This window comes from Ursus arctos, unplaced genomic scaffold (genome assembly GCF_023065955.2).
Source record: "Ursus arctos isolate Adak ecotype North America unplaced genomic scaffold, UrsArc2.0 scaffold_28, whole genome shotgun sequence".
Taxonomy (NCBI): domain Eukaryota; kingdom Metazoa; phylum Chordata; class Mammalia; order Carnivora; family Ursidae; genus Ursus; species Ursus arctos.
Window position 1 is genome coordinate 16,219,132 of NW_026622963.1, and position 26,575 is coordinate 16,245,706.

Sequence of the window (26,575 nt, forward strand, 5' to 3'; positions counted from 1 at the left end):
TTCTGAAGTTGAAGATAGATCTAAGAGATCATTTCATCCCTTGTTCTTAAAACCTTTTTGACTGTAATCCCAAGTAAGATATTTTGCATAGCATAGGTACATGCGTGCATATCTGTCTGTACATACAATTGAAATAGAAGTTTCATAAAACAGTAGATGCCATTACTGTGTGGAATACATTCTGACTTTCTCCTCCCATTGTTGGTTTTAAACCACTAAATGAATTGGGCTACCCACTAATGAGTTTCAGTTAGCAGTTTGAAAAACATTGATCTAGGGCAACTGGCTTGATTTATGAATTCACGAGATTTTATTTTTAATAGATCTGCTGAAATGTCCAAACCAGTGCTGTTACCTAAAGTCATTACTTTAGGACTTTAGTACAGTTACTTTGATGATGTTTGCATTGCTCAAAACCATTTTTTAAATTCTAGGTGGAATAGTTACAATAACTTGACACACCCTTAAATATTCTGTTTTGGCAAATATAAAAATTTTTTAACAGCCAAATGGCATTTAAAGTCAATGTAGCAAATAAGGTGGGTGATCAGTCAGGCATTCTGTTACTAAACTTCAGATACATTAAAAAAAAAAAGCAGTGTAATTATTTCACATTAGAATCTAGTGTGGGTTTTCTGATTAATCTCTTAATGACTGAGATCAGTTACTATGTATATTATTCTATAGATACAAAACAGTATCTGGTAAAGATTTATAGTTAAAAAATGCTAGATACTAGATTTGATAACTTTAGTAAGGAATTAAGGGTAAGGATATGAGCAAGCGTATGTCTCATCTGCTTTCAAAAAAAAGTGTACATGAGATGTGTTGTGATCCATTAAGAAGTGGCAATTTATACTAAGCACTATAAGAGACCATAAATTGTTTCCCTATTTATTCAATGTGTTTTTTCTCTTAATTGAAATTATTTTATTTATGGCTGAATGGATTAACAAGACCTAATTCCTTAGTTTCTGTTCTATTAAACATAAAGAAATACTAACAAACATTTCAAGTCAAAACTTCTACACTCCATTGTTTTTGTTGAAATGATTTAGTTTGAGTAGTCACTTACGTATTTGGCTGTCTTGACTTCTTTCCATGTCCTAACCTTACAGCCCAGGTTTGTTATACAGAAGTAACAAAAAAATCTAATTTTAATTTTCTACTATATGGTAATTTCATAACAAATCAGTAGTTAGAAAGTAACCTTTTATAAATCTATGCTGGTTTCTTTACTGTTCTATTTTTCCATTATCTGTGAGACTGAATCTTTGCCTTTACTGGCTTTTTACCAGTTTGCTTCCTGTTTCCATTTAAAACAGACCAAAAGTCAGTATTTTTTATTTGCTCCATAGCCCTACTCCTTGTTTTTATTTTTTGCTTCTCCTTATTTTTATTTTGCTTTCATCCTTAAACTGGCAGTCATCTTCTTTTCACTTTTATCTTTTCACTCATTAGCTAGAGATGATCGCTATGGAAAATCCTGCAGACTTGAAGAAACAGTTGTATGTGGAATTTGAAGGAGAACAAGGAGTTGATGAGGGAGGTGTTTCCAAAGAATTTTTTCAGCTGGTTGTGGAGGAAATCTTCAATCCAGATATTGGTAAATATTTTAGTGATGTGATCATGATGTCATATCTTTTTGAATTAAGGATTTGTTAACCAGGGTTTATAAAATTAAATATTCTCAGTTACAAAGAACAGTAATAGGTTTTGGTATGGATTTCCTAGAATCACAGATAATGATTGAATTTGTGGCTTTGGGGGACTGATTTCCATCACTCATTTATTCAAGTTCTTACTAGATTACTTAGACAAATATTTTACTACAGGAAGTTATCTCTTAGGTAAATAAATTGAAAACACTTTCGAATGGTATGATTTCCTTGCTCTTTTTACTCTTTTAAACATTCGTCAAAATCACAGCATTTCTGAAATAAGAGTTCATACAACAGTGGTCTGAAGAATATTGAGAATGTCTCACAAGTGTACATGCTCAAAGTTTGGAAACCCTGACTGGTATCAAATTAATTAGGCTTTTATTTGCTACAGGATTTCATGGGGCTTAATATTACAGTGTTTTCCCAAACTTCTTGAACTCCAGAACCATTTTTCCACCCCACATCTAATAAAATTTTTCTCCAAGTAATGTTTCTTATTGAACAGTTTGGGAAAAACTGATCTACATATGTCAGTCTGAAAGTGAAGGATTTGAGCTTTACTGATAGACAAAGTAGATAAAGTAGAACTGGTAAAAGACTGCAGCTTCTTGGGTTGTAGTCTTAACTGGGTAGCTGAACTGATTGAGTTTCTATAATACAGCCACTAACTTGGTTACTAGGTTTGCTTATTTTTAAAAACTAAATGCCTAACAATTACAGGAAAAGGATTCCCCTAAAGGTACTGTCAGAATTGTGAAGAATGTGACATAGAATAATGCAAATATGATTTTCGTTAAGCTTTGAGAATTGAGCTTGTTGATTCTCCGTGTGTACATTGAATTGACTTTTCTGTTATTCTTAGTTGGTCGTATATATACATATATGTAAATGGAAGTAGATGTTTGAGTTCATGACATATAGTTAAGACTATTTTAGCTAATGTTTATTAATCAGAAGCCTATGTAATTTGCATGTAATTTGTTCAAAGTAAATCAGAACACCTAAAACCATGCCTTTTTTGTGATAGAAAATTAATTTGTGAGCTTCTTAGGTTTGGTAGACCTAAACTCTGGGTTCCTTCGTGTCTCGACACATTAAACATTGGTCGTAAATCATACTTAACGTTATACACAGAAATACTTTTAAGAGAAAAACATATATCTAATAGTTCCACTTGATAGTAAGGTAATTGAAATGGTAGCAGATAAAACTATCAAAAATGAATATTTTAGAAGAGCCACTCTTTATGGTGCATTTCTTCCAGGGACTGGCAAAAATGTGCCCAAAATGGAATCACTTTGAATCTTAAAATTATCTTTCATATGCAGAGATGAGAGTAATGACCTCTGTAATTTATATTCTGATTAATTTTTAGTTTATTGCTCTTGAGACCAAGGACATACATTTGTGAGATTTCACTAGATTTATTAATTAATTGTACTTATTTTTGACGGTTCTTGACTCTGTTAATAACATATTTACAATCTAAATGAAGTTTTAAGCACTTCAATGAATCTTGTAACTTGGGTGTGTAAAAAAAGTTTAGATCTAAAACAAATTCAGGTAAGAATTGGGTAATTTTCAAACTTTTATTTCATGAACATTAACTTTCATTTAAAAAATGTCCTATCTTACTTTATACTCTTATGATCCAGGGAACAAATCACAGTTCCTTTTGTATTTAAGTTAAACTAAATGTGAAAATAAAGAAACATTTTAAAGCTTTCAAAAATCATATAAATTGATGTATTTATGTGTCATATTGATTTCTACAGTTTGTTCTATTGGAAATTGCCCTTTTCTCAGACCTAATTCTTAAAATATTTTCATTCAGTTGCACAGTAGCAATTGAAAAACATTTTAGCAAAGTGAGAAAAGTCATAAATTCAAAAAATATCATGTATCCTTTTCCTTAGATATTCTATTTGTCTAAAGGGGGGAAGATAATTCTGCCTTAGTAATGGTATTCAGATAAGTAAAACCAAACATTCCTAGTTTTCAAAATGAATGATACAAAAAAGATCTCTAAGCTTGGGTTTTGAATAGTGAAGACCATGTGAAATTGAAAGAAAACTACAAATGCAAGCTATTTTTATTAGCTCACAGTTATGTGTAAGTATTAAATAGCTTTGGATTTTGGATATAATCTAACTTCATTAGATTTTTTAAGCTTATGTACTTGGCTTCACCTGACTTTGAAAGGTGCTAGAAAAACTTCATGGGATCGTTGTGCAGTTTTGAAAAAACAGAAACTTCTTTAATGAAATTCAGAATTGTTTTTTGAAACCACATGTAGATTAAATATGTTTTAATAAGTTTTTATGAAGCTTTTTTCCCTTTGGTTTTGTATTTATTTTCAACCATTCAGTGGATAAAATATCAATACAAATTAATTTATTGTTTGTATTAGTAGAAGATTAGAGAACTTTAATGAACATTTTCCCTAACTTCTTGGAAAATGCAACCAAAATTGCTCATTGCTTTGTTTCCGTGGCTTCTTAAAATGACGTACTACCATTTACCACAATTTGTAACGATCATATATAATTGAACTTTGATATCTCAAGTGTTAATGTAATAGAGAAAAAAATTTTGTACACCTACTACATATGAATTGTCATTATTTTATATTTATGTTTGTATTGCTCATCAGTAATAAAATATAAAAGTAATTTATTTTTTAAAATCATTTTTTATAGGTATGTTCACATATGATGAATCTACAAAATTGTTTTGGTTTAACCCATCCTCTTTTGAAACTGAGGGTCAGTTCACTCTAATTGGCATAGTGCTGGGTCTGGCTATTTACAATAACTGTATACTGGATGTACATTTTCCCATGGTTGTCTACAGGAAGCTAATGGGGAAAAAAGGAACTTTTCGTGACCTGGGAGATTCTCACCCTGTAAGTCTGTAATTTTTTATTTGATGTTTAGATTTTATTTAAAAGCAAAACTAAAATTTAATTTATGTAAAAAATTTAAAGTTTTCATTTGGAATCATTTTCATTTTTTAATATTTATACGTAGTAAGATAAGGTTGTTTTAATCTGTTGAAGTACCATGAACACTTAAAAACTCAAAGGGGAAATTTAGTATAACAGTCAGCAAGCAGGTTTTGTAGGATTGATTCTGTAGAAAAGGGTTTTTAAACATGTCGTTTTGGTTTTGGGGGTTTTTTGTTTGTTTTTTTTTAATAAATGAAACCACATGAGATTGCCAGGTGAAATCAGAGCTGCTCTGGATAAGGGGTTTGCTGGCTACAGTTAGTAAGTCTGTTTCTGTCTCCAACTCCTCCCTAACTGAGACACCTTTGAGGTTCTCTCATAGAGCACAGTGGTAAAAATCCATTGCTAAATTGATTTAGTGGTAAAAATCCATTGCTAAACAACGCTGTTGTTTTCTCAACAGAGAATTGGACACATCAGTAACTGTCATTTTTTCTGTATTGTAAACTGTTTGGGGGACAGAGAGGATACTTTCCATGCTTTAGTTCTTATTGTCAATTTTTTTTTGCTTCCAAAGAAGAGGGATACAAACTGTTGTATTTTATAGTTCTGTGGTAACCTAATTTTTCATTTCTGGTTGTTAGGTCCTATATCAGAGTTTAAAAGATTTATTGGAATATGAAGGGAATGTGGAAGATGACATGATGATCACTTTCCAGATATCTCAGACAGACCTCTTTGGTAATCCCATGATGTATGATCTAAAGGAAAATGGTGATAAAATTCCAATTACGAATGAAAACAGGAAGGTAATAAGTGTTTTAATATCATCATTGTCTTGGTCTCTTTATTAACAGTTTTAAAGCATATATGCTTGTAATTTTTAAAGAAGTATCTAAGGTCATACAAAACTCAAGAAATCAAGTAATCAAATTCTTATAAAAGAAATAGCCACAGTTTTCTGAGTCTTGGCTATAAGCTGGTATGAGAGCCTGTAGTTGGGCACTTAACCCCTTTTTAAGAAAGAGGACAGGACTAGGAAATAGTGAATGACACAGTGTGGTTGTAATAAAAAGCAAGAAACAGTGTATTTCTGATACTAGACTGTACAGGGGAGGGAAACAGGGAGCTCATGATTAAGGTCCTTCTCACCCAACAAATGATCGTTGCCTTTAATGTATACACATACATATGTGACTTAAAAACACTAGTGAAAAGTGTTAAGTCAGATATATGTTTTCTGTATGCGTCTGGAAACGGGAATAACCCAGAACATGACAGGAAAATTAAGATAAATATATACTAAGCTTTTAAAAACAGTTTATAATAATATAATTTTTGATAAAATATTCTCTAAGTTAGGATACAAAGTGCATTTACCTTTTATGGTTTGGTACAATAGCTTATGTATCAAGTAAAACACCAACATTTTTGCTGAACTGGATATAGTAGGCAGCTTCTCAAATATTCTAGCATAGACAACATGAGGCTTCCTGGTTTGCTCAAATCTGGTACCTTGGAATCGTTAGCTTTTATGAATAGATGTATACATGGTTTAAATGTCTCTTGTGTTTGCATATCTGGTTGAGAGACTCAAAATTGTATTGAGGCCCAGCTTTTATATTGTCTTGTTTATATAATATCAAAATTGAAACATATGTATATTTAATGTACGTTGACCTTTTTATAGTTCAATATTGGCTATTGCAGAGAGCTGTGAAATTGTTAAAGATACAGGCATACCTTGTTTTATTGCACTTTATTGCACTTTGCAGGTGTTGCTTTTTTTTTTTTTTTTAAATAAATTGAAGATTTATGGCAACCCTGAGTTGAGCAAGTCTGTCAGCACCATTTTCCAACAGCATTTGCTCACTCTGTCTCTGTCTCTGTGTCACACTTGGGTAATTCAGACTTTTCAAACTTTTTCATCATTATTGTATTTCATCTGTGCTCAGTGATTATGATTCACTGAAAGCTCAGATGATGGTTAGCATTTTTAGCAATAAAGTATTTTTAAAATTAAGGTATATACATTGGGTTTTTTTGACATACCATATTACAAACTTAATAAACTACAGTATAGTGTAAACATAACTTTTATATGCACTTTGGGAAACCAAAAAATTCATTTGACTAGCTTTATTGCAATAACTTGCTTTATTGCAGTGGACTGAAACTGGACGCACAGTATCTCTGAGGTATGCCTGTATTTTCCTTTGTATGTGTAAAGTTTGAATCTTTAAAAATACTCTTGAATGTTCCTCTTTCTTTGGGAAAATAAAAACAAAACAAAAGGATATGTAGCCCAGTATCTCGTTGTGTTTATTATAAGAAGTTCTTGTGGTTAATGTTTTCTGCAGGAATTTGTCAATCTCTATTCTGACTACATTCTCAATAAATCAGTAGAAAAACAGTTCAAAGCCTTTCGGAGAGGTTTTCATATGGTGACCAATGAATCTCCCTTAAAGTATTTATTCAGACCAGAGGAAATTGAATTGCTTATATGTGGAAGCCGGGTAAGAAAGCAAAGTGTCTGCAAAAATATCCTATTGATTTATTGTTTGTAATGGTGTGGTAAATATGTTAAGACATATTTTCTTGAATTTGCAGAATCTAGATTTCCAAGCACTAGAAGAAACTACGGAATATGACGGTGGCTATACCAGGGACTCTGTTCTGATTAGGTGAGGTGCTTAATTCTTAAAAGGAAGATTTAATTCATCAAAGGGGTGTGTAGTTCATGCTTTAGACTTAGCAAATAAGCAAACTCACAGGTTCTCAATCTATAATATTAGAAGTGTATTTGTAATATAATCACCATTTTTATTGTTATTCTTATGATTTTTTTTTCTTGAATGAAGTGTTTTATGTAAGTCACATGTTTTCTTCTGCATTTGGGATTTAAATTATCTAATATTCCTAGTGATTCTGACTAGTATGTGCTTACTGATGTTTAGAAAATGATGGAAATAGAGCTACCGTCTGAATATTTCTCCTTTCTTTTGAATGCTGTGTTTGTGAACTGTTACTCTCTACCCCATATGAAGCACCTTTTGTGTGAAATGTTACTTTATTTAATCTTCATGATCACATGCCAAGATACATATTAGTATTTCTTTTACCCCTGAAGAAACTGAGCCCCAGATTGTCATAGAAAAATGCAAAGATTCCCAGTCTTTTCTGTTTCCAAACAAACGCTGTTCCTACCATACTATCTGCTTTTCTGTACTACACTATTCAATCTTAAAAGACATAGGCTTCTTCCTCCCTTGTGGAGATTGGTAAAAGGGAACAAAGATGCTTTTTTGATGCCCACTGGTGGGATAAGGTGGGAGGAATGCAAGCATAACTTCCTGGAGGTTGTCTCTGAAGGTTATTGCTCTAAAACTCCAGTAAGTGTGAACACCAGAATGAGTATCAACTGTAACTAGAGATGAGTAATATTTTATGTTGTTTTATATTATGTTACATTATTTTCTAATGTTACTTATTTTGTTCTTCATCCTGGTGTGTAGGAGGTTACTAAGGTTAGTACACCCTAAGTCATTCCTAGTAGCAATTGAGCTTATTTACTCTAAGCAACCATTATTACACTACTTCCCTGAAGTTTCAAAATTGACACATGAAAGGGTTGAGAACATGATAAAGAAAATCTCACTTGTGAGTCACAAGAAATTCGCAGTAGTATCTCTGTTAGTGATGTTGATCACAGATTGGATTTTGTAGCCTCTTAATGTTTCTCTGAGAATAGTTGGAAATATTTTGTGTGTTCTTTATGGAAAAATTATTTTTTAAATTAAAGTTTTAATTTTATTTCTAGCTTTTAATAACATAATTCTTGATATATATCTTAAGATCATGTTAATGTGTGATTTGAAAGGCAAGTGAAAAAGAGTTACAGTAACTTCCAAATCGTTCTCACCATTAATGGTATTCTAAAATCTTTTTAAACAAAATTCAAACTTCTTTTTTTGTCGACCTATATATGAAAATATTAATTTATTAAATAGAATCTACAACTAGTAGGAAGTTGAAGACTTGGAATAGTTATTACAATACCAGGGAAAAATTGGCAATATTGGTATCTTGGTTGGTATTTCATTTAAAATATTCAGAATTCATTGAAGTGAAATGCTGTTTAATACATTTCAGCTAAAAATTAGCATAACATTTGGTGTAATATAAAAAACCTATAGAAATATTTTAGTTTTTAATATTAAAAATATAATTCTACCACAACTTTTACCACTAATAAAGTTAATGAAAATAAATTATTCAGAAAATAACTACATGTAAAACATGAACATTTAAAAGTCTCGCATTAATAAAAATAAAATGTGAAAATGTTGACTCTCAATCAAGTTTTTGTGTATATGTTTTCCAGTTGCTGATAAAACTCTCCCTGATTTCATTTGACTACTGAAAGACTTAGAAGTATCTTTTTAAATGGTCCTCATTAGTCTTTTTGGGTGAGAGGCAGGGACTGCAGTTTCTTTTTAGTTGATAGTGAGTTTCTGTTTAAAAAGGATTGGTCAAATTCAGGTTTCATTAACCTCTCCTCACAGTTAATGTGATTCATTTAATTTTTCAATACTATATCAGCTTTTTATTTCTAGATAAGCCTGACTTAGCTGTGGCCTGTTAGTTTATAAATATGTTGCTCTGTTTATTTTATTAACATTTTGTTAAGGGTTTTTTGGTCTCTATTCATGAGGAATATTGACCTGTAATTTCCTTTTTTTTAAATACTCATCAGGTTTTTGCTACCCTTATAAGTGAGTTGAAAAGAGTGCTGTTCCTTTTGTAAGATTGGTATTTTTTTTCTCTTAAATATTTGCTCAAATTCACCAGTGAGACTGTCTGGGCCTGGACATTTCTTTGTTGGAAGGTATTTTGGTTTTGGGTTCTTTTTTAAATTTTATCTTAAATACCTATAGATTTATTGGAATTTTCTTTTACAATACAGGTTGGAGGGGCGCCTGGGTGGCTCAGTCGGTCAAGCGTCTGCCTTCGGCTCGGGTCACGATCCCAGGGTCCTGGGATTGAGCCCCACATTGGGCTCTCAGCTGAGCGGGGAGCCTGCTTCTCCCTCTCCCTCTTCGCCTGCCTGTCTCTGTCTCTCTCTCTCTCTCTCTCTCTCTCTGTCAAATAAATAAAATCTTTAAAAAAATAAATAAAGTACAGGTTGGTCCCGTGTACCCTCCATCCACTTTCCCACAGTGGTAACATTTTACATTACTGTAGCACAGTATCAAATTCAGGAAATTGATATTGGTTCAATCTATGGACCATATTCAGATTTCATCAGTTTTTCACGCACTTATTTCTATGTATGTGTAGTTCTGCGTACTTTCATTACATTATATAGATTCGCATAACCAGTATTAACAATCATTGTGTACAACTTTTTCATCACCAGAAGGGTCCCTGTTGCTATCCCTTTGTAGGCATACTTATACTTCTCCAGCATGATTCTCCTGAGATCCATCAAAGTTTTTACATGTATCAACAGCTCATTCCTTTTTATTGCGGCATAGTATTTCATGACAACATTGTACCGTATTTGGTTTAACCATTGAGCTGTTAAAGGACACTTGGGATGTTGTCAGTATTTGGCTATTAGGAATAAAGCTACTAAACATTTAAGCAAAGATTTTTACGAGAGCATGTTTTCATTTCTCTGGTATAAATAAACGTCCCGGAGTGCAGTCTTGGGTCATATGATAAGTACGTGTTTAGTTTTTTAAGAAACTGCCGAACTATTTTCCAGAGTTGCTATACCATTTTAAATTTCCCTGGGAATTGTATGAGTGATCCACTTTCTCCATATCATTGCCAGCATTTGGTGGTGTCAAAATCATTAGCTTTATCCATTCTGGTAGGTATGTCATAATATCTCATTGTACTGTAATTTGAATTACCCTTAATGGCAGTGAGTGGAAAATCTTTTCATGTACCTATTTGCCATCTGTATATTGTTTTTGGTGAAATGTCTGGTTTTTTTTTATTGTTGAATTTTGAGTTCTTCATATATTCTAGTCCTTCTTGAGGTGGGTGATTTGCAAATACATTCTCCTACTCTTGTGGCTGATCTTTTCATCTTAACAGAATCTTTTGCATGGCAGAAGTTTTTAATTTTGAGCTTTGATTTTTCCTTTTATGGATCATGTTTTTGGTGAAGTCATACATAAAACTCTTGGCCAGCCTTAGGTGCTGAAGATTCATTCTCTCTCTCTCTCTCCCTCCCCGTCTTTCTCTTTTCCTAAAATTTTTATAGTTTTACATTTTATATTGAAGTCTTGGTCCATTTGTAGTTGATTTTTATATAATATGTGAGATTTAAGTCAAGATTCACTTTTTTGCCTATGGATGTCCATTTGTTCCCATATAATTTATTGAAAAGGCTATCCTTCCTTTACTGAATTGTTTTTGCATCTTTGTCAAAAATCAGTTTATAATGTTTGTGTGAATCTTTTTCTGAATTCCCTATGGTCTTCCCTTGATCTGTGTGCATATCCATCCCTCTGCCAGTACTGTACTGTCTTTATTAGTACAGGTAAATAGTAGGAGCTCCAGTGGCGCAATCGGTTAGCGCACGGTACTTATACGACAGTACAGGTAAATGGTAAGCATTAACATCAGATAGAATGCTTACTTCCATTTTAAATGAAAGATTTCTTGTCTTTTCCACATTTTAGCTACTCTTTGCTTTAACATATAAATTTTATATTCACTTTGTTTATGCCTACAAAAAACCTTGATGAAATTTTGATAGGAATTACACTAAGATCAAATTGGGGAGAACTGGCATTTTTACTACGTTGACTCTTCCAACCTGTGAATACAGTATAGTTCCCCATTTATTTAGGTATTTTTTTTATTCATTTCATCATCATTGTAATTTTCAGCATATAGATTCTGCACATGTTTTGTTTGATTGTGATTTCCTTTGTAGTGATTGTAAATGGTATCGTATTTTTATTTTATTTTTTAATGGCATTGTATTTTTAATTTTGGTTTCCATATGTTGTTAGTATATAGAAGTGTGATTGATTTTTTTTTTATATGTTGACTGTATATCATTTGACCTGGCTGAACCTCACTTATTTTAGAAGGTTTTTTGTTTTGTTTTGTTTTTTTATTTTTGTTTTGTTTCTTGAGACATCTTGGGGTTTTCTGTATAGACATTCATGTATTCTGTAAATAGGGATAGTTGTGCTTCTTTTTAAATTTGTATGCCTTTTATTTCTTTTTTCCTGCCTTATTATGCTGGCTAGAACTTTTAGCACTGTGCTGAATAAGAGTAGTAAAAGCAAAAGCCTTGTTTTTGACTTGTTCCCAAATTTAGGAGAAAGCACTTATCTTTATTAAGCTTGATATTAGTGTAGTTAGTGCTATCTCTACAAATTCAAGGAGGTTCCCCTCTATACCTTGCTTGTTGAGTTTTGTCGTGAATAGGCTTTTCGTTTTTGTCAGATGCTTTTTCTGCATCTATTGAAACAAGTATGATTTTTCTTTATCCTCTATTTGATATGGCACATTGCATTAATGGATTGTCAAATTCGACTTGGTAATTGGTTGATGATTTTTGTGTCTAAGTTCACAAAAAATACTGGTCTGTAGTTTTTGTCTTTTTTTTTTTTTACGTTGTCTTGGTCTCTTTTTAACATCATGGTTAATTCTGACCTCATAAAGAGTTGGGAAGTGGTGTGTTTTCTAGGAGAGATTGTGTTAAAGTGGTACTAATTATTTCTTAAATGTTTGGTGGAATTCTCCAATGAAACCATCTGGGCCTAGAAATTTCCTTTTTGGGGGTGCATTTTAATTTCAAATTCCATTTCTTCACTGTTTATAAGACTATTAAAATTTTCTTTCATATTCGGTGGGTTATGGTAATTTCCGTTATTCGAGGAGTTGATCCATTTTATTAGAGTAGTCAAATTTATGTGTACAGAGTTCATAATATTCCATTTTTATCCGTTTGATGTCTGCAGATCTGAACTGATCATACAGTTTTTTTTATTCTTCATAGTGGTAGTTTGTGTTTTTTTTCTTTTTTAAACTTGTTAGTCTTGCTTGAGAGATTTGTTCAAATTATTGATTATATTGAAAAGTCAGCTTTTTATTTCACTGTTCCTGTTTTTAATTTCATTGATTTCTGCTCTTTATTAGTTCCTTCCTTGTTTTGGTTTATTTTGCTCTTCTCGTTCTAGGTTACTGAGGATAGAAACATTGATTTGAGACCTTTCCTCTTTCCTAATGTAAGCATTTAGTGCTTTAAATTTTATTCTCATCCTTACTTTAGCTATATCCCATATTTTTTTATATGTTGTATTTTCCCTTTTTTTCCTATGTATGTGTTTCTAAAATTTATTTTGAGACTTCCTCTTTGTTATTTAAACAAAATTTTGTTTAATTTCCAGGGTTTTCGGATATTTTCCTCTTCTCTGTTACTGATTTCTAGTTTGATTCTTTTCTAGTCAGAGAACTTAGTCTTCATGACTCCTAATACTTTGAATTTGTGTATTCTGTGTTGGTGGGTGGAATATTCTATAAATGTTGATTTAGATTCTGTTCGTTGATGATTTTACAGGTTTTCTGATCTGTAGTTCTACCAGTTGCTCAGAGAGAGGGGTGTTGAATGCTCTGTAATGGTGGATGTGTCCCTTCCTCCTTTCAGCTCTATCAGTTTTTACTTTATGTATTTTGAAGATCTCTTGATTGGTACATACACTTTGAGCCTTAGTATGTCTTTTTGGTGGATTGATCCTTTATTGGTATGTGATGTGGCTCTCTGTCTCCACTGATTTTCTTTCCTCCAAAATCTGCTTATCTGATCTGTTAATCTTCTTTAACACTTTTAAAAATTTTTTTTATTGTGAAATAATTACAGAGTGGCATACAGTTGTAAGAAATCACACAGAGACCCTGTGTACACTTTACCATTTTTCCCTCAGTGGCAAATTTTTATAAAACATTATTTCAATATCACAAGTAGGATGCAGTCAAGATACAGAAAAATTCTGTCGCTACAAGAATTCCTCCTGTTGCTCTTTTATAGTCAGTCACACTTACATACCCATACCTTTACCCTATCCCTATTCCTACTCTGGTCTCTAACCCCTGACAACCAACCACCCATCTGTTCTCTATTTCTTTAATTTTGTCATTTCAAGAATGTTGTATTAAATGAACCACATATAATACGTCACCTTTTGGGATTGGCTTTTTTTGACTCAGCCTTGAATTACCCACATTTTTTCCACATATCAACAGTTTCTTTTCATTGCTGAGTAGTATTTATTCCTTGATATGGATTCACCAGTCTTTTTAACCATTTCACTGTTGAAAGACTTCATGGTTGTTCCTAATTGGGGCTGTTATGAATAAAATTGCTATAAATAATCAAGTGCAGTTTTTTAGGTAAACACACATTTTCACTTCTCTGATAAATGCCAAGAGTGCACTTGATTGTTTTTTACTGTTGAGTTTGAGAGTTCTTTGCATAGTCTAGACATACTACTTTATCTTTCCTCCAGTGAATTACTTTCTCACATGTCAAAAATCAGCTGAGCATATTTCTGTAGGTTACTTCTGATATTTATCTCTTCTTTTATCTCTGTCAGGTTTTGCTTCATGTATTTTGAGGCTGTGTTTTGGTACATACCTTTTTTCTTTTTTTGGACATACCCATTTTGAGTTATTTTGTCTTTTTATCATTACATAAGGTCCCTCTTTATGATTTGTAATTTTCTTTGCTGTCAATCTAATATGAATATTTTTTAATGTTTGTATGGTATCTTCTTCTGTTGTTTTACTCTCAACCTATCCATTGCTGAATTTGAAATGAATTTCTTAGAAACATCGTATGGTTGAGTCTGTTTTTTCCTTCATCCACTCTGTCAGCCTGCCTTGTAATTGGTATATTTAGACAGTTCATACTTAAGGTAATTATTGATACGTTAGGGCTTATGTCTACCATTTTATGTTTTCTGTTTCTGTCTTCTTATGATTGCTTGTTTCCGTCTTTTTGCCTTCCATGAGTTACTTAGTTACTCAAACTTTTTTTTTTATTTGATTTATTTGTAGTGTTTTTTGGGTTGTATTGTTCAGTATAGCGTTCTTCCTGGTTGCTGTGTGCTTATGTGAAAGTGGATCAACATCTCTTCCAGTGAAGTGTGGAAACCTTGCTTACATGTTATGTTGAATATTAATACTATTATAATTTTTGTGCTATAATAATTTAATGCTATAATTTTTGTATCTGTCATCACATAGGATTTACAAAATTGATGAGAATGGTAGTCTGTTGTATATACCTATATTTCTGCTATTTCTCTTTTTCTTTCCATTTGCTTTAAGAGTCCATCTTCTGTCACTCCTTTTAGTCATTCTTCAAAGACCGGTCTGCTAATGACAAATTCTTGTAGTTTTCCTTTGTCTGGTGATATCTTTATTTCCGCTTTATTGCTGAAGAGTGGTTTTGTTTATGCCATTTGGGGTTTGTTCAGCTTCTTCAATTTGTGGGTTGGTTTTTTGCCCAACATGGGAGGTTTTCGGCCATTATTTCTTCAAATACTTTTTCAGCCCCACTCTCCTTTCTTTCTGGGCCTCTAGTATTACCAGTGTTCAGTCATTTGTCATTGTTCCACAAGTACCTGTTTGGTTTTGTTTTTGTTTTTTTGTTTTCCAGTTTCCTCTCATTCGGTTTTTTATCCTCTGTCATCTTTACTGTTGAGTCCATCCAGTATTTTTCTCTTACTGTGTTTTTCAGTCCTATAATTTGCATTTGCCTCTTTTTAATTATAACTTCTGTTTCTTTTGTGAGATGTTTTGTTGTTTCATTTGTGAAACAATAGAACTTTTATTTGTAAAATCATTTTTATGATGACTGCATTAAAATCCTTGTCGGGTAATTCCAACATCTTATTTTTTCTTAAGATTTTATTTATTTATTTGAGAGAGAGAGCACAGAGGGAGAGGGAGGAGCAGACTCCCCGCTAAGCAGAGAGCCTGATGCGCGGCTTGATCCCAGGACCCTGAGATCATGACCTGAGCCGAAGGCAAACGCTTAACTGACTGAGCCACCCAGGTGCCCCAGTTCCAACATCTTAGTCATCCAAGTGTTGACACCGCTTGATTTTCTTCCTTCGTGTTGTAGTTTTGGATTATGTCCGTTAGGAGATTCTGGGTCCTATTTGCACTTTTTTACTTCAGCAGGCAGTCATCCTCTTCCAAGTGTAGCATGCAGGTCCTGGCATACTTTTTGTGGGTTGTAGTTCCAGTGACAAATTTAGTTTTCAGAGCCTTCGTGGCACTACTCTGCTTTATTTGTCTCACTCCATGGGGGCTCCCTGTGGTCCATGATGGTGGTGTTGCTTGAGGGATGCGAATGAATAGCTTCTCCAGGCTGCGTTGCATGGTGTCTCAAGCCCATGGGGCTGGAGAGCTCTTCCTGGGCTCTGTGCCTATTGTGGCAGGATCCCCTTTGCTCATGCTGATGGCCATTCAGTGTCTCTGGGTTAGGAGGCACTCTGGGGCTCACAAGAAGGGGAGCACTTCCCAGGCCAGCACCAATTGTGGCAGATGTCCCCTGCCAACTGTGTCTCTGGGTTGAGAAGGAGACTGTCAGGCATGGCTTCTTTTCTTTTTGATTCAAGTAATTTTTATCTTCTATTTCTGTGATATTATCATTGTGCTTATTTATCCCTATGGTTCCTCTAGATTAGTTTTAGTTTCCTCCATTTGACATTTATTTTCTTTTTATTTACAGTTACTCCCTAGTTCTGTCATATTTTCCAAAATCTTTTCTTTAACTACCCTTGTTCTGAAATTTTGTTTCTTAGTTGCCCTTTCATAGCCTCTATTATTATTTAAAAATTTTTAGCTTCATTGAGGTTTGTTTCCAGTTTTCATATGTTTTGTTGGCAGATCTCTCGGTGTAATTTTATTCTCTATAAAGACATCATTCTCATGCACACACGCACATATTATTCCTTTTTAGTAACTCTCTTAGTGTTTGTGATCTTTTTCTGTTGTGCCTTTTTTTTTCTTAAGTGAGATGAATTTTCTCATGCTTGGAGGAGGTAGAGATAGGCCAGGGCAGCGTTTTCATGCTTCAGGAAAGCTCTGTGCATTTTGTTTTTGCAAAATGCTTTAAAAAAGAAAAAAAAGTACATAATGTATAGCCTCGTGTCTTCTGAAACTGCCTATTCTGCTCTCCTTTCCCACATTTATTTGAATTTTTCTTGGCCTTTTTATTCTTGATTTGGTGAATTTGGACCTTATTTCCAGCAGTTTCTCCTCAGTTTTAGAAGGGAATTTTGGTGTTTGAGAGCTTTAAGGGCCCAGACCTTTTACTGTATCATGATCCCCTTGCATTTGCCTACAAATTGAATAACTCTCTTTTAGCTGTCTTCTCAAATTGGCCTGTGCTTTCCAGTGGGTTGGTGGTTTTGAGGTTCCCTTGTTCCCAGGGCTGTAAGAAACCAGTTGCCTTCCTTTTGCTTCGCCACCCAGTGACACGGATACCAGCTAGGTATTCTAGCTGTCAGTGGTGTGTTCCTTTTCATTTACATGGAAGAATTTGTGGGAGGATATCTTGTCACCTAGTTTTGGAGGTGTTATGTGTAGGTCTTCCATTTTCCATCCAGTTAGCTCTGATTTTATGGGAGAGATTAGGAAGATTGAAAAAAACCGAAAACAAAATAACTGTGCCACCATCATCTTCCCTAAACCCCTTAGTCTATGTTTCTTCTGATTTTTCGTATCTGTTAGTATCCTTACCTGAATCCATCGTTTCCCTGGGGGTTGCAAAATGGTAATTGGGAAAAAAAATTTCTTCTGTTCATTCTGTATATATACCTGCTATTCTTTTTCCTCATTAGGTTTGCTATTTGATTACTGTGTAAAAGTTTTACTGAAAAAGCACAATAAAATGTAATTAAATATTTTAGAGTAAGAAGTTAATGTAATAATTTCAATAGTGACGGTTGAGTTTGGAGTTCATTTAATTGTTTTTTGTTTTTTTGGGGGGGTTTTCATTTTTGGTTTTGTTTTTTTTCCTCTTTCCGAATATTGTTTTGAACTGATGGATTTTTATATATTGATTGTGTTTCACAGTCATTATTCTTAGTAATATTCAAACTGCTTAGTCTTGGTATGCTTTTAACATCACTTCATTTTACATTTTGAAATTTTTAGCTCACCTTGAGCAGTTTTAACTCTTAAGCCTGAAATAAATCATTTTTATAAGAAATTATTGGGGAATGGCATCTTTAAAAGTCAGTTTGGGGTAAAGGTATGACCTTTGTTATTAAATATTAGTGCATGTAGACTTCTTCCAGGGGACAGAGCAAGGAAATTTTTTTCATTATATCCTGGAAATGACTCCATAGCAATGTGGAGATATCTTCCATGTTCTTTTGTAAGGCTGAATACTGTCACTGTGTGAAAGCAATATAGATTATTAATATTCATGAATGTAGTGTTTATTTCCAGTCTTTTGCTATGAGAAGTAATGTCACAGTAAATCATCTCATACATGGATTATTCCATATGTATGTTCCAAATATATATATTTTTTCTTGTTCTTTTGTTTCCAATCTCTGTGTCCCTAGTAGAAATTTTGGTCAGACTACTTTTCCTTTGGTCACCTTATAAGTGAACCTTCTGTTTCCAAATTTATTTTGCATATTTCTTGAGTGTATTTAAGTATTCTCATTTCTGTTTCAGTTTTGTTCATGTCTAAGTTTTGTATTTCTAATTAATGGCGTTCTTTTCTATCTGCTGTTGCATTTTCTCTTCATGTTGGAATATGGGAATTAAGGTTTTCCATTCTTCACTGAATTTTTCAAGTATACTTTTTTTCTGCTAGATAATTTAGCTTCTTATTTATTTGCTGGACTTGTTTCATAATACCTTTATTTGGATTTTGGAATTCTGTTTCTTTGATTTCTGTTTCTATTGGTTGAGTTTTTCTGGACCTGCTATTAGTAGATCTCATGGTAGAGTGGGGAGAAGTTTGGGTGGCGTTAGTGGTCTCTTGATTAAATGGTCCCCTCTTTTGTTATTAGGGTAACAGCAGTTTCTTTAATATATGGTTATGTGGCCTAGCACCTTCTGATTCTTCAGTTCTAACTTGTTTAATTAGGGCCTCTTTCATTAGCTGCTTCCATTCCTTTATAGCGAAGCTACTTTCAAGGGGCACCTCTGTCTCCCAGGGTGCTCCCCATCACTTCCAGGCATCATGCCTATATGTCATTTCTACCCTGGTACTTTTCCAAGGCCTGCCCTTTTAGCCACCCCGTTGCCAGTGCTCTTAACATTTCCTTAGTAGTTCGCTCTTGGGGTAGGGCTCTGCCCTTCATAACTTAATGTCAGTTGGGAGTTTGCTGCTCTGTTTTCCTAGTTTTAATCTAAGCTTAGGTTATGGGTGTTTTTATTGGATTTTCTCTCCTTTTTGATCTGAATAGGTTTTAGGTGATGTAAATGGGATATGACCCATAAAGCTGCCACTTAGTGTAGAAATACAGAAGCTTTTTTTCATTTTCAGTTTTCTAAATAGTTGTTCCTAATTCAGAATTTTAATATAGAACATAGCACTTACAGGAAGAGAAGAATTTTGCCCAGTAAATGTTTTCATTATATAAACTGATAGTAACCCCAGTATTTTAAATTCTAATTTTAAATTATAGAAAGAACCAAATAAATAAATAAATAATGTAGGCAAACTGGTCAGGGTACCCTTCTATCTGCCTTTTCAGGTGTGGCTGGTTCAGTTAGGCTTCAGAGCACTCTTACAGTGTGAGAAGACTTGATTACCACCCATTTGCAAGGGAGCCATTCTGCCCTGGTAGAGAGCTCTGGGACACAGGAGACTTACCTTTTCTTGTCAGCCACCCAGTAGGAATGATCTAGACGGTGGAATGATTTTAGTTCTTCCTGAAAAATGCATCTGCAAGTTCCATGTCTAATTTTCTGTTGTTATGATGTAGTTCTTTATTGTTTTCTCTAGGTGAATGGGAGGTTTGTAGGAACTGAGGAGGATGTTAGAATGTCAGGGAAAAGAAGTGGGAAGACATTGAAGGAGAGCCAGGAAGTCTAATAAAGCTGTTAACCCTGTTAGAAGCATTGGCATTGCACCAACAAAAATGCCCGCATTTTAATAATAGAAATTGTGTACTGGAATACTAGGATATCAGAAACTAGAATTATAATTACACATGTAGGAAGTGTGATGTTCTCTGCCAAGATTCTGGAAAGAGCTTTTCAAATAAATATTAAAATGTATTCCTTGACCAATTAACATTTTTTTCTAAAATCTTGAAATTTTTCTAGCTGAGGATTAGTGCATATGTTAAATTTATGGATACCTCATTATTCAGACAAGCATGCCAAGATTGCTCTTAATGAATTGCATTTTGTTTTTAGAATGAGTATAACAAGCATCGCTATAACAACATGACTTTTATCACATAGGTATTAGGAATGCCAGGGACTAAATCATTGCATATAGCAGAAATATCAAAATTATCCCCATCCCCACTTCCACAGTGACAAAACAAGTGTTCTGGTTTATATAAAAAACGTATGCCTACTATTACGAATGTTTGTGTATGTTTTTTTTTAATTTTGACCTTAATCTTTATCACCTTTTCCCCCCAAAATCTCATATTTTCAATTCACACGATTGGGTTTTGGGTTTGTCTTTTGTTTGTTACTGATTATACAGTATGAGTATACCATAGTTTTCATAATTATTTCCTGTTATTGGACACTTCGGTTTACCAGTTTTTACTGTTCTAGGTAATGTCACCATGAACTATGCTTTTAAGTATTTCCATGAGATAAATTTGCATAAGTAATTTGTAGCTCCTTGACCAACAGGAATGAATGTTTAGGATTTCTGATATAACTTCCAAGTTATCTCTCTAATACGGTTTTAATAAATCATAAACTCATATTAGTACTAGTTATAAATGAATGCCAAACTAAAATTAGTACTCTTATCTTTTCTCATTAGGGAGTTCTGGGAAATCGTTCATTCATTTACAGATGAGCAGAAAAGACTTTTCTTGCAGTTTACAACAGGCACAGACAGAGCACCTGTGGGCGGACTAGGAAAATTAAAGATGATTATAGCCAAAAATGGCCCAGACACAGAAAGGTAATTATTAAGTTGTGACTATATACCAAAAACCGTACATTCCATATCACGCACATGGGAACTGCCCAGGAGCTTCTGAGCACTGTAGAGTTTTACATGGAGCTCTCCAAATCATATGAACTAGTAGTTCAGAGAATATTTTGCTACTGTTGTTTGAGGAAATATTTAAAACACTGGCCTAGTTCTAAACTGTTACAGGGCTCACTTGATTTGGAATTTTGCAAATTGATATGATTCATCCAGTTTTTAGTTCAGAGTTTTTTTAATTGAAAGCCATATTATGTAATCTATTTAAGAATGGTTAAATTGAGGCTCAGAAAATTGTTCAGCACTAGATTTCATAATCTTAACATTTGAATCCAACTTCATAATCTTGACCTTGAATTTTCTTTCTTCATTGTAAAAGTTAACGTTTTTGTTGAGTAAGTGTCATACATGAACAGTAGCATATTTAAGGGTTTGAATGGAGACATTTCTATTACAGTTTTCCACATTATTTTGATGTATAATAGCTTTAATGTAAATTTATTTATATTTGTTATTAAGTCATTTATATAAACATATTCCCAAGAATATTTCCAACTGGCATTAAAGAACACAGACTTTGACATCTCGAAAACCAGGTTTGAGTATTATCTCCATCTTAGAGTAAATTAACTTCTCAGTGATGTCAACTCTGTAGTGGGAATAATGATAGGTTTATTGTGAGAAGATTTAGTTAAATGAGATCTAACAGTTGAATACCTAAAACAATATCTGGTATGTCATAATAACTCAGTGGATATAATATGTTATCAGTCATCATCATCATCATTAGTATTAAATAATAGATAAACTGATATTTGGTAGTTGCACAGGAAAAACAAAAAGTTTATGGGTTTCATTAATGTGTACTCTGCATTGCAAACCATCTCAACTATACATACCATCTAAAAGGATTTTTTAATACTGCGCATATTCTCCATGATTTATTTTCCTATTTTTCCCCCTTCTCTCTGTTTAGGTTACCTACATCTCATACTTGCTTTAATGTCCTTTTACTGCCGGAATATTCAAGCAAAGAAAAACTTAAAGAAAGATTGTTGAAGGCCATCACTTACGCCAAAGGATTTGGCATGCTGTAAAAAAAAGAAAAAAAAAAAAAAAGAAAAGAAAAAGATAAAAAAGAAAAATGAAAAAAAAAGGAAAAGAAAAAGAAATTTAAAATTTTAATAAATATAACAAGAGGGATAAAATTGGTGGTGATAGTGTCCCAGTACAAAAAGGCTGTAAGATAGTGAACCACAGTAGTCACCTATGTCTGTGCCTCCCTTCTTTATTGGGGATATGTGGGCTGGAACAGCAGATTTCAGCTACTTATATGAACAAATCCTTTATTATTATTAATTTTTTTTTTTTTTTTGCGTGAAAGTGTTACTTATTCTTTCACTTGTATGTACAGAGAGGTTTTTCTGAATATTTATTTTAAGGGTTAAATCACTTTTGCTTGTGTTTATTACTGCTTGAAGTTGAGCCTTTTTGAGTATTTAAAAAATATATACCAACAAAACTACTCTCCCAAGGAAAATATTGCCACCATTTGTAGACTGTGTAACCTTCAAGTATGTGCTATTTTCGTCCCTGTATCTAACGCAAATCAGGAACTGTGTTGTTTTTCTTTTTTTTTTTTTTTAAACAATTTGCTTTGAAACTTGAAGTCTTGAAAACAGTGTGATGCAATTGCTGCTGTTCTAGTCCCCAAAGAGTTTTCTGTGCAAAATCTTGAAATCAATAAAGATGGAAGGGAGAACTTGGAATGTTTTAACTGCAGCCCTCAGAACTTTACTTTAGTAACAGCACAACAAATTAAAAACAACTCATGCCACAGTATGTCGTCTTCATGTGTCTTGCAATGAACTGTTTCAGTAGCCAATCCTCTTTCTTAGTATATGAAAGGACAGGGATTATTTTGTTGTCGTTGTTGTTATTGTTGTTGTTGTTGTTTTAAGTTTACTGGGGAAAAGTGCATTTGGCCAAAAGAAATGGTAGTCAAGCCTGTTGCAAGAAGGCTAGGAAGTTTGTTGTTTATTATAAACGCAAAGCATGTGAAAGTGCACTTAAAATAAATTTTTTATTAATTACTTATTACCTGCATTTTAAATAGACAATCCAAAGTCTTCCCTTCATGTTGCCATCATCTTGTCTAATCAGCCATTTTATCAAGGCACATGATCAGTGTTGCAACATAATGGAAAGGATGGCTATTGTGCCTTGTTTTACTTAATCATACATTAAGCAGACCTGGAAATGAATGGAACTATTACTCTTAAGTCCTATTTACATTGTATATCCCCAAAGATTAAGTTTTACTTCAAAAAGTGTTAAATTTTACTTTCATGTACTGTGGAAAAGTACAAATAGTTTTAAATTACTGGACATTCAGAAGTAAGTAGTTTCCCCTTTCTAGTCTTCTGTGTCTGTGATGTTAATTTCTTTTATTGCAATATAAAATAAAAGGATTATGTATTTTTAACTGAGGAGAGACATACGGTTATATCCTTTTACTGCAAGCTACATACAGCTAATGTGCTGAGCTTGTGCTTTGATGATTGTTTTAACAGACTACGATAGATCAACCTGATAATTTGTTTGAAATTGGCAGGAAAAATACAGCTTTTCAAATCACTGGAGGGGAAAAAGGATATCTTTCAGGATTATTTTAATTATTTTAGTAATTGAGACAGATCTGTTATGTACCATAATGCTAAATAAAACAGTGACATTTTTCATCATAATTTAGAGGAAAAAGAAAACAGTGCTTTCCTGTGATAAGGTAACTTTTTTGTTGTTGTTGTTTTCTGGGCCAGCCTTTAGAACACTGTTAAGGTATGTACACTACCTTGATGCAAGGGACTCTCATGATACTACAGTCATCTTAAAGAGCGTCTCATCCATGTGCTTGTGTATAATGAAAGAAGGAGAGAAATCAAATACTCTGGGGGCATTTTATATAATAAATTCGTGAAGAAATGTGTGCTCTTCAGTTCTCAAGTTCTATTATCACAGTATTGAAGTTCTATAATTGTATTAACATATCTGTATGAAGTTTGTGAATGGTAATTGAGTATAGGTTATCAGATATAGAATTCACATCAAATAGACTTTTAACAAACAGTTCAAAATAAACCTACCCTTAAAAATATTTTAAGAGAAAAAGTCATTGGTTGTCCATACTAGCTGCTCTCACTTGCTTAGTAATTAATTATCCTGGGCATGTTACCACTTCTCTTACCATTGCCTCCTGTTCACTACTGTTTACTAGAATGCCATTGAACAATATCTCAAGTAAGAGGAAAACAGAAATCTTGACTATAATGACTACTTCTTCTACCCTAAATGTCTTATTATTAAAGTACTTTTTTGTCTGGACACTCTTACATATTTTGGTTATCTGTGAATCAGCCCACAGTCTGCAGGAAGCTCTGGGGGAAAAAATGAACCATAAACTAAAATAATTAGCTTTCCAAATGAAATAGAAGCTTTCTTTTACGTTTTACTATTTTAGAAAATTTCAAACATACAACATAAAAATACAACCTGCTGTCAAACTTTTCGGGAGCCTGGCAGCTTCAGCAAATGAGTTGCATTTCCTCGCCCTCTATACTACTTTCCTAGGTTGTGGTTAATTGTGTGATAACATACAACTCCAACTTCCCTAGCTTTATTTTGGAATGCATACCTGTGTAGGGAGGTAAATATCCAAAAAACAAAACCTTGAAAATGAGGTTTCAAACTGAACTTGCTGATGTTCATTCGTTGGTTGTGATCTAGCAGCATCACTCCCTGTTCCTATAAGAACACAACTCCTGGCATTTCAGGCCCCTTTTGGGTTTTCAGGAATTTCATAAGAGTCTCTTAGGAGAAGGATTGTTTTCCCAAGGCTACTTTATTTGTAGTCTTGATCCCCTTACCTGCTCTCTCACACATACACATTCTCTCTCCCTCTCTCTCTGTCTCTATATATATATTTCTTTTTTAACCTCTGTCAGCTCCTTGAGGATCATTTACCCTTCACACCCCTTCCCTGAGCCACCAAAGAATTAAAACAAACTTCTATTTGTTCCCTCTCATCTTCTACTCTGTGTTGTTACTCTATAAAGAATTTCCTGGGGAAGGCTGTATTAACAAATTCAAAGTCCCAAGGCTTTTCCCCCTTCCCTGTTCAAATCCAGTAGGTTGGCCTTTGTTAAACGCTGAAGATTTTGATGCAAATGTCTCACTGTGAGAAATGCTGCTAATCCATTTCTGTGCCACTGAAAATGCTCTCCTGAAGGAAACTCATAACCTCTTCAATTGCCAGTGTGAACTGTGTAACCTTCCCAACACCTCGAACTTAATTTGCTACTCTGTTCCTTTTTCAGTTGGGTGTATACCATTCAGATCTTGGATGGATACTATAATTCTACTTAAAGTTCTTGTCTCGTCCAGTTCTCTCTGGTCAACCTCAACCACTCCAGAAGATTCTTGACTAAATCCATATTTTTTGCTCAGACCCTATCCCCAGGATAATCGTTCTGGTACCTCAAAGTTAATATCAAATTTCATCTTGCATCTCTACCTACTTGTTACTTGTTTCTTCCTTAAAAGGATCACTGTCAACCCAGTCATCGAAATCCCTCATCCCTCAGCTGCCACAGCGTGTATCAATTCCTTCCCCCGCCCCCCAGTCTCCCCAGTTGTTCATCATACTTCCTTTCAGGCCCTGGTCCATTGAATCACCTGGTTGCTTTTAATAGCTTCCTAACTAACGGCCCTGAGTATAACCACCTCTTCCAATCTTTCTCATTCTGCTAAAACAATTTTGTTAATTTAAATATCCTCCGCTTCAAAATTTGCTCCCCTTTGAATATTCTTCAAGCATGGCATCCAAAGCCTTCCGTAACCTGGGCCCCAAATGCTTTTCCAATTTGCCATCAGTTATAGGCACTTCTCTCCCTGCATCTCCACCCAGCATCTTCAGTTGAGAATTATTTCATATCCTCAAGTACCCTTCAAAACGAAAATTTAAAAAGCACTTCACCCATAAGAACTTCCTGAACCACCAACATGGAGCCCCAAGTGTCTGTGTGACCTCGCAGCAACCCACACTCCCATGGTAGTTCCGCTCCCTGGGGCACATTCCTTATTTAAACAGTGAGGAGTACCCAGGGTTTTCACTCCGTCTTCCCCCCCCCCCCACCCACACATAACCGTTACCCAGGATGTGAGCACATTCATGATAAAGATTGTGGTTTTTTTAATCATCTTTCAACCAGCTTGTCACCACTTGGATGATTAAAAAATGGCTCAGCCTACAATGAAGCTTCCTGTTTTTTCACTAAAGATGACCTCTTTCTCCTTGTCTCCTGTCACTTCTCCCCCCTCAAAAAAGTTTTGTTTGGTTTTTTTTTTATTATTATTAAATATTTAAATGTTTGTGGCTAAAGGACTTGCTTCTGGAGGAAGTGGCTCCCCTGGATCTGACTGTTCCAACCCATGGAAAGACAGTAAGAGGGAAAGGATGAAAAGGACAGATGTCCTTGAGAGCAAGATTGTGTGACTTCCTCAGCCTTACGCTTTGGATGTGCTCTCACAACAAGGAGCCTCTGTGCATACACGTTGTCTGTGGCCACACTCCTCTCCCATTGGAGATAGGGGCAGGCATCTTACACCACCTCACTGTGGCCAGCCCCTCATGTCTATGAAGGAACAATCCTCTACCAAACCCTGCCTTTTATACTAAATGAAGCACCACAATGAATGATTGCCTGTTTATCC

At 34.0% G+C, this 26,575-nt stretch overlaps 1 protein-coding gene across 11 annotated transcripts in view; it reads left to right on the forward strand.

The window, feature by feature from the left end:
* The window catches only part of UBE3A (ubiquitin protein ligase E3A), a 97,292-nt gene extending 73,105 nt beyond the window's left edge, over positions 1-24,187 (forward strand). For all 11 annotated transcript variants that reach the window (XM_057303596.1, XM_048221261.2, XM_044388348.3 and 8 more), the window contains 7 exons: positions 1,462-1,606; positions 4,364-4,569; positions 5,256-5,420; positions 6,972-7,127; positions 7,222-7,295; positions 20,636-20,779; positions 21,783-24,187. In XM_057303596.1, coding sequence (XP_057159579.1) covers positions 1,462-1,606; positions 4,364-4,569; positions 5,256-5,420; positions 6,972-7,127; positions 7,222-7,295; positions 20,636-20,779; positions 21,783-21,903 — 1,011 coding nt within the window. In that variant the 3' untranslated portion in view covers positions 21,904-24,187. The remainder of the gene's footprint in view (positions 1-1,461; positions 1,607-4,363; positions 4,570-5,255; positions 5,421-6,971; positions 7,128-7,221; positions 7,296-20,635; positions 20,780-21,782) is intronic.
* The last annotated feature ends 2,388 nt before the right edge of the window (positions 24,188-26,575 follow it).